At 42.3% G+C, this 8,868-nt stretch overlaps 1 protein-coding gene across 1 annotated transcript; it reads left to right on the top strand.

Moving 5' to 3' along the window:
• Window positions 1–3,534: 3,534 nt before the first annotated feature.
• tmem74 (transmembrane protein 74) lies at window positions 3,535–8,372 on the top strand. The gene is made up of 2 exons (XM_042489145.2): window positions 3,535–3,780; window positions 4,391–8,372. The coding sequence occupies exon 2, from the start codon at window positions 4,458–4,460 to the stop codon at window positions 5,298–5,300; it is 843 nt and encodes a 280-aa protein (XP_042345079.1). The 5' UTR covers window positions 3,535–3,780; window positions 4,391–4,457; the 3' UTR covers window positions 5,301–8,372.
• Window positions 8,373–8,868: the final 496 nt, after the last annotated feature.

An 8,868-nucleotide genomic window follows, 5' to 3' on the forward strand; every position in this document is an offset into this window, starting at 1 on the left:
ACTGCAAAGGTCAACAACAAAAAAATGCAATGCTGGCTCCAACTAACAGAGGTATTCACAGTTTTATGATTTAAAAAAAAAAGTTTACATGTGAAGACAATGCTTACATGTAAAAGAAAAAAAATGATCCTCTTGGATGCCCCTATGGTTGAAAAAAACATGATAAAGTGCCCACTAGGATGCCCTTAAATAGAGAAAACACGCACTGTGCCCTGAAAATAAAGAAAACATGATGAGGTGTCCTCCAGGCTGGCCTACATGCTAAAGAACTTTTTGAGGGCTGGTGCCCTACCTAATGTAGCTGGTGCACTTTTCTTCTCTTCACCCCTGCCCCTCAGTTAGCCTGTGAACCTGGTTACTATTCTACAAAGTCACAACTGTTTGAAACAAAAAACTCTAGACATCATCTGTTGCAGGCTGAAAACTCATCTGTTCAGACAGCATCATAGTCAAGAAAATAAAATAACAAAACAAATAAAAAAAATTATTTCCTACCATCTCAAAATCTGGCACTTGAAATAGATCAGATTATTTGATGTTGCTGCAGGCCTACTTGCATGATTCTTGCTGGACTACAGGCTCATTTGCAATGTGCTGGTAGAAACATCAATTTGCGGATGAAACTGCTTTATTCAGTGATTTTACTGTTTTTAATGACCTGGTCCATTTGATTTAGAGGAGCACTCTATGGATAATTCTCCTCCTGAACAATGACCACTGAAGGCACTCTAATCACCACGCTAAGTTTCAGCTGGTTGCAGTCCTCACCGATGCCACTAAATCTACTAAATCCCCTAAATCTTACACACTGGACCTTTAAGAACTTCCATGTGTGATGCTACCCATTTTAATTTCATGATGTGAACATTTGTGAGTTTAAACTTGCAACAAGCTGGTCTAAGGTGCCTCTGGGCTTTTTTCCTGTTTCTCTTTCTCACAGTTCCACTCATTTATATTCACCTATTTCGCCACACAGTCTGCTAATGTGGGACACTGACCAGCTTCAACAGCTCCCGGAGCAGCTGGAGGTAAAGTGAACCCAGTCACTCTCACGTTCATTAATTCACTTCATAATTCACACTCCCACACACGCAATGTCCCACTCCTCTGCTCCCTCTTACTGCTGCATTTCAGGGGACCTCGACTTCTCCCTTTCATCACTTCCCAATATCTGCTGCTGTGTTAAGAAAAAGCAGTGCTATATTCATGTTTCATAATCTCTATTCTGTGTGTGCCTGTGGCAGAAGACACACTATGAGGATTTATAGCCTTTAGAAGCACCAACTCCCCGGCCGCCCCTCCTCTTCCAAGCCTGGTGTCCTTGCCAGCAGGAAAAATGGTGCACTGTTGCAGACAGATAGCATCTGATAGTTGGCTGTTGTTACCCCTCAGACGACTGCACAGTCAGATTTCAGCTTCCTCTCTCTATCTCTCTGCATGAGACCGACTCAAGTTGACTACACTATGACCAAACACACCATAAAGCATTATGATCCATTAGTCAATGACCCAAGAGTGTCTCCGATCCCCTCTCCGCAAACTGATTTCTGGAACAAAAATGGTGGAGTAAATCTTTGTCTCTGACTCCCTCTCTTTCTCCCTCGCTCTGCCTTTCTCTTTACTCATCTGTTAAATGGAGCCTTGTTGGGAAATGAGCCAAAGCCGTTCACCCAGCCACTAGGACTCCAGGAAAAGTGGCAACTATATTTATAGCTGCTGCCTGCTACTAAATAAGGTGGAGCAGTCAGCAAATGAATATTCAGTTTAAAGTGGGATTAAGCACTTAAACGTTTGATGGTGGCCCATACTTAACATGTAGTTTACAACGTGTCATTTTCTTAATAGTCATTTGCAGTGTCAATTGTTTATCACTTATCTTCAAAGATACTACCAAGACTTTGATTCTGATGTGGCATAACTGAGATGAACCTCCCAAAGATTTACATGGGGGTCACAGATCAGATGACCTATCAGATCTCTAGATTAAACATGGATTAGGATGGCTTTGACATAGTGACCAGTAATCTTCTGAGAGAGCGCAGGAGAACAGATGGTGCATGATACACACGATTTAACCATGTTGTTTGCACAGCACCACTGGATAAACTTTTCAGATATGATGACAGATTTTTTTTTTCCTCTGATATGATGCCAGCATTATCTGATAACATATAGTATAGATTATTGCCTACTTGTCTGTGATCTGCATCCGTGTGGTGAAATAAAACCCTATCAAGCTATGTGCCTGTTATTTGTACTGACATCACTAAAATAGGGAGCCTATGCTGTACATAGTAGTAGTTTTTTCATATGGGTGGCTAAATGGGGCCACTGAAAATCTTAGGGTGGCACACTAAAACCAAATGCCATTACTGAACAGGAATTATAATATGCATTATTGTAGTATTTAGGCCAGGCAAAAAAAGTCAGCATGAGAGTTAAAGACTCATACATGGATATACTTTTTTTATAGTTAATATTAATAATTATCTGATGTGCATAGACTAATCCCAGTGCAGCTGAGTATGGGTACCAGTACAACCCATTTTCATTCAGATATCTTTAAGGTGAGAATTCAAGGGTCCCCTTTGAAAATCGTCATTTCCTCGCCGAAGTTTAGGCTAATTTTGGAGCCTTATTTAGCTCCTTTCCGAACAATTGATCAATGTGGATGGTACCATATGATACCTTTGGTTGTCTAGTTTTACAAGAACCCATTAGAGTGCTCCAGAGATTATGTTTTTCTGTAGGCCAGTGGGAGTTTTCCGTTTTATTTGTGATAATTTTTAAAAAGTTTTGTTTTGGTAAAATAATTTTCACAAATAAAGACCACTTTTATGAGGCCTAAATGCAATTGGCAGAAGTAAAAAACTAGTAGTGGGCTATAGACAAAATGCACAGTTTTTAGGATTTTAGGACATTTCTATGAGCTTTGGAGGTTTCTCGGATTTTAAGACATTTTTTTTTAGGATTTTAGGACGTTTCTAGAATTTTAAGACATTTCCAGGACATCAGGATGTTTTTAGGATCTTAGGTTGTTTCTAGGATTTTAGGATGTTTCTAAGATTTTCAGACATTGCTAGGATTTTAGGACATTAGGGGCTAGGCCAAGACCTCGGTAGAGGGGGGTGTCCTTCACTGGTACTTTTTTTATATAGAAAGGAGTTCCATTTGTACATTATGAGTATTTACCTCTACTGGCATCCCTATAAGATCCCAACAGGAATTTTAAATGTGCCTGTGCTATTCAGTACTGACTTTATGGAATCCTTTATGGCACTTGAGCTCCTGTAAATTCTCCTATAGAGACCTATTATATGCCTTTTTATCTCCTATGCCCGACTAACCTGTTCTTAGCCTCTATAGGAGCTTCACTTTTACACACTGACATTTCTGTGGCATCAAATTATCCTAAAATGTATCCTCGGGGAAGGGCATTGCCAATAAGACACGATGGTCGGGTCCCAAGGTTCCCCCCTCAGCCCTTGAAATCCTCATCCCGTTTGTGTGTTGACTGACTGGTCGTGATCTCAATCGGCTCACAGATAGTGCGGCTCCTTTCAGCGCCACAGCGCGGGCAGCTGAGGCTCTGTGTGTGGGAGGGACTAACGGAGAGCTCCCCTCAGTGCAGCCTGCCGCCACAGCACCGAGCAGGGAGAGAATATATTCAAAGCATATTCACTGATTAGGCTCTTTTATATCATCTGTCCCCGTTGTGTGCCCTCAGCCGCTGAAGTGTCTATGAGGAGGAGAAGGCGGAAGCGATGCTGAAGTAGCGCGGTGAGTTTATTTCTGTGTGTTTGTGCAGACTGAGGAGGGTTTTGTTTGGGATTAGGAACAGATATAACCGGGCTGTGCATGACTGGTCCACCCTTATGCAGAGGAGCATCTCACGTCCTCTGCTGAATCCAAAAAAAAAGTGTACAGGAATATTCCGACACATATTTTGGAATTATTTGTATTTAAACCAGCTATGAAATCTTGTCATTATTATTGTCTCGGAGGTAGATCAGATATGTAAATTTTCTGTGTGATTAGTTTACACACAGTTTTTTCTCATATATGCATTCTATAGGTTGTGTCATTTTCGAAACAGAATTAGAAAATAGCTTAATCTTTGTTAATGCGTGGATTGTTTTCCTAATTGGATACAGAGGCATTTAGCTAATCACAGCCACTGTAAGCGCCTTTCAAAGAAGGATCCAGAGATTTCCTAAAACGATCTAATCAACTTTAAAGTGTTGTTGATTTCAGTATGTGCATTTTGCGCGCCGCTCCAAATTACGCACGTGTTTGCGCATTGTAGATATAAGGTTTCACGCTTCACAGCGAGGCCAATCTAATTTAGATGCACCATTTAACTTGGAGCTGGTGTGTGTCCTCTGATTAGGGATGCTGTGGGGTGAAAACATCGTGGGAGGAAGGCTCAGAGCGAACCAGCGGGTGGTGAAACACGAATGGCTTCTTCGGAGCTGCTTCCCGCAGATGAGAGGGGCAAACAGCCTGATCCTCCCGACGTCCTTGACCGGGTTTCCAGCACTCTGCATGTCCGCAAGTCAGGCGGATCAACAGGAGGAACAGGGGAGGGCGACTGTAACCCGGCCCGCAGCTGCCATGGCCGGTGTCATTCAGCTGCACCAAGGACGGCGCCGCGCAAGGGAGGCGCGGAGGTTAAACTCGGTCACCTCGGCGAGGAGAAAGTCCGGGTGTGTTGCGACGAGGAATTAGAGACATCTTTCACCTATATTGATGAGAATGTTAACCTACGACTGGCCAGTCCGGAGACTAGTTGTAAAAGTACTCACAGACCCATGCGCAACGGTGAGCCTTGTTCCGAGACTTTCCCGGAGCTTTCCTTCATGTCCGAGGATGATCTCTCCTTCGGCGAGGGCCCCGGGACTTCTATAGACTACGGGTTTATCAGTGCAGTCACGTTCTTAGTGACCGGGATCTCCTTGGTGATCATCTCCTACGCCGTGCCTCGGGATGTGGTGGTGGACCGTGACAGCGTGTCGGCGAGAGAGATGGAGAGGCTGGAGATGGAGAGCGCCCGGATAGGTGCCCACCTGGATCGGTGCGTCATAGCTGGACTATGCCTGCTCACGCTGGGCGGCGTGGTGCTCTCTACGCTGCTCATGATCTCCATGTGGAAGGGAGAGATGTACAGGAGAAAGGTGATCGCTTATTCCAAGCGCTCTGCCAAACTGTACGGCTCCATCAGCCTGAAAACTAGATCCAGTCCCAGTCACTCTTCTGCGCACTTGTCACTAGAAGAGAACATGGATGAAACTTTGGCTTAAAATGCTGCTCTGTGTATAAACATTTTGTGTATAACTGAGAATTAATGCCATCCACACACATTCTCTAACATATTGTAGCCTACAACTGTATTCATGCATTCAAGTGTGCAACATTTTTATCTTATACTGTAGAAATAGCTTGAATACTGTATATCCAAACAGAAAAAAACAAGAAAAGCACTTAAATGCAAAGTGAATTATTCCTTAATGATTTAAAATGGCACTAAGCCATAATAGTGACTACACTGTAAAATTTGACAAGTTGAAAATACAAAAATCTAGGAAACAGATTGCCTTGCACAAGCTAAGTTTTTTTTTATTTCTTACGTCATGTTTACTTTATATCTATTAGGTTTAATTAAAATTTTCACTTCATTTTCTGAAGTCAACATAAAGCTTACAAATGAAATGAACTTGTTCTTTCTCGGTGATTGCAATCTAATCAAACTAAGATAGTCAGACTTAACTAAACAGTTGTGTTTACTCAATAGTATTGCATTTGATAAATAAAGTGAGCATGACAAAGAACAATTCATTTACAGGATTCTTTTCTTTTTTTTAAATGCCATTCTGAGCATTTCGAGACAAGACTTGTGTTTGTATGAAACAAAATCATACAGTCAAAACAAATCCACCTGAATGCCTTATTTAAAAAATCTTAAAAGAGAAACATTAAGACTTAATCTTTCTCTTTGACTTCACTTAAGATTTCAATGGAACACCATGTCATGCTGTTTTATCACAAACATCAATTATAAATCAAGCTTTCAGCCAGCTTGCAAAAATACATACATTTTCAGTCAAGTCAGACTAGCTTGAGTTGTTGTCACTTACAAAGACGGATTTGTTGTCATTTTTAACTAGAATTTAAGTAAACTTAACAATTAGGTATGAAATATACATAAAACTTATAGTTACATTTACTTAGCTTTATCAAGGCAATCGGTTTCCTAGATTTATAGAAGTAAGATCAGTTTGTGACTTTACAGTGTAAGGCTTTGTGTCACAAACACGAGATCACATTTTTTTTGTACCCAGGATGCAATCTCTGAGAGCTTCCATTTATTATTAAGGCTATTCATATTTAATGTGAAATTGTGCACAGACGTATTTCAGGAAGTAAGGGAAGTGTGTGTCCGCAGGGCAGAAGAGTGGGAGTAAAGGGGTGGAGGTGGGGGGTTGTAAAGCTGTCCCTGTCCACTTTGATGTGGGAGACTCAGCTCAGTGGTCCACATGGTAATATCCAGTGACAGTCACTCTGGTGCAGTGCTGAGGTAAGCCAGTAAGCCCGGCTTCGTGCATCTGAGCCAAAGCTCCACGTCGGTTTGATTGTACTGTGCAATTTGACTGCATTCGACAGCGCTGACACACAGTGTTCGCCTTCCTCTGCACTGGCTTGATCCTCTCTGCTCCTCTTCTCCTCGTCCTCCTTCGTTCACCTCCTCTCTCCCATAGGAGACTTTCTTTTCCCTTGCGGTTTTCCAGCGCTCTCAACCTATGAACACTGCATATTCACATTAAAAGGGTCCTGGACGACCACAGCCAAGTGCCTGTGACATTTCATGGTTGATGAGCCTTTTCCCTCACCTGCCTCCTTTCATTCTTTCTTTCTCTTTCTACGTGAGGATGGACTTAAGAATGCCTAATCACACATGAAAGAGCTGCCCTACTTCCCAAAACCTTAAGCCTTCACTACTTCAAAGAGCTAATTACATTTCCAAAGTGGGGTATCAGTCTTTTTAAAAGGTTATATTTGATGTTATCATGGTGATTTGCTGACTAAAATATTGCTGATGACACACAGAGCTTAAGGAAAGTGGTTTATCATGTGCAGACTTGCTAAAAATGTTAATGCCACAGTGTCCAAGGAGTTCTTTTCTGGTTGGAGGAAGATTTCAGTTTCTCTTTGCTAAGTCTATGTGAAAGCAACCTTCTCTTTCTCCCTGGAGGTTATTAATGCTGTCTGAAGAGGCCTGCAGAAAAGAATAAAGAATTGTATTGAAAAACATTTTCCATGTAGGCTACACTGTAAGGCTTATAAATCATGCATGAACGCACTGGAATTCTTTCATATTTGCATATATTCATATAAAAAGCCAAATGTTGCATTCCGCAAGACAAGCGTTAATGATTCTCATGCAGTGTCACTCTTACCTTGGTTCTTTTTCCTTTTCATTTCTCAGGCTGTGTGACCCTGTTTCAAGGCGTACATTCAGAACGACATGAGTCAGCCTCTATTAATGAAATGCGTAGGCTGATTACTCTATGGTAAACAGCTCGAGGCCACACCATTGCTGTGCTTTCATTCAGTTGCATTGCTTCTACTGTCACAGCTTGTATTCTATGTGTCAGTCAGTGCAGAGAAATGAAGCCCTATATTTCATATAGGGATGTCATTTTTGGTCAGTTTTGCTTTTGAAAGGTCAACAATCTTTAACTGGTAACTAACCACTTAATTTTTAAGAATAAAATGGTTAAATACAAAGGACTTTCCTTGTAGTCCATGCTCCATTGCCTTCAGTGAGCTTTAGATCTGCATTTCAAAGCACTGTTCCACAAGAAGTGGTGAAATTTGAATGTTTTGCAATGTAAATATCTCGACTTACACATGTTGTTACATCCCCACTGCCCATCATCCAGTCTCCACTGGTTCATCGGCCAGTTAATGCGCACCCCCTCGGTCAGGTGGGAGTTAACATGAGCCTGCTAATGGGATCGCTCATTTAGAATTACAGCTGGTAACGCTGTCCTGGTGGCAAAAAACATTGCTGCAGAAACATTTTGCCCATCCTCCAGTCTCCCCCCAGGTAGCCCCGGTGTGTAAGTGGCTTCAATTTGAACGCAAAGGGGTGGACACAAAGTTTCCACAGCAACGCTGTTGGGTCGGTATGCCGTTATTAGTGGTAATCGATGAATGAGTGGCTCCACTGGCAAACTAGCTCCTACTATACCATTCTCATTCAGAAGTCATCATATACTGCTGTTTTTTCAATGATTTCAGTGTAAGATACAGATGCCAAAGGCCACCTTCCGCAGAGGTATGATACGCTACCGGATGGCATCACTTTGTCACATGGCCAAATGGAACTTTTAACAGTATTATATGCTGCCAGCCAGCCAGAAGAGCACCTTGCATGGCCATATGATACGTGGACGGGTGGCGTCAGTCGATAATGTGGCCAGATGACACGTCACGGCTGCATGATACGCTGCCAGACAGCGTCAGGTTGAAACACTACTGCTAACGACATCATTTAAGAAGTGCCAGGGTCCGTACAGGGTGTTCGACAAACCCCAGACTTTCAAATTGGAGCCCAGTGCTCGCTTCTTGTCTGAATGTAGGCTAGAGCCAAACCATGATGTTTTTTTCTAAACCTAACCACCCATGCCTTTGTAGCCTAATTCCAACCATGTGCTTTTGTTGACATCCCGGCATTGGTTGCAGCATCGCGGAACATCAAACAGTAGATTCAGGAGGATATCTAGAGCGTAATATGTAGACGCAGAAGTCCACTGACAAAGCAGAGATATGTGAGGACTTGGCATGAGAACATATTGACCTGAGTGG

Source organism: Plectropomus leopardus, chromosome 11, assembly GCF_026936395.1.
Source record: "Plectropomus leopardus strain MGB_pleo_1.0 chromosome 11, ASM2693639v1, whole genome shotgun sequence".
Lineage (NCBI taxonomy): Eukaryota > Metazoa > Chordata > Actinopteri > Perciformes > Serranidae > Plectropomus > Plectropomus leopardus.

Coding starts and splice junctions, on each gene's coding strand:
- tmem74 (XM_042489145.2), top strand. CDS start 4,458: ATGGCTTCTTCGGAGCTGCTTCCCGCAGATGAGAGGGGCAAACAGCCT.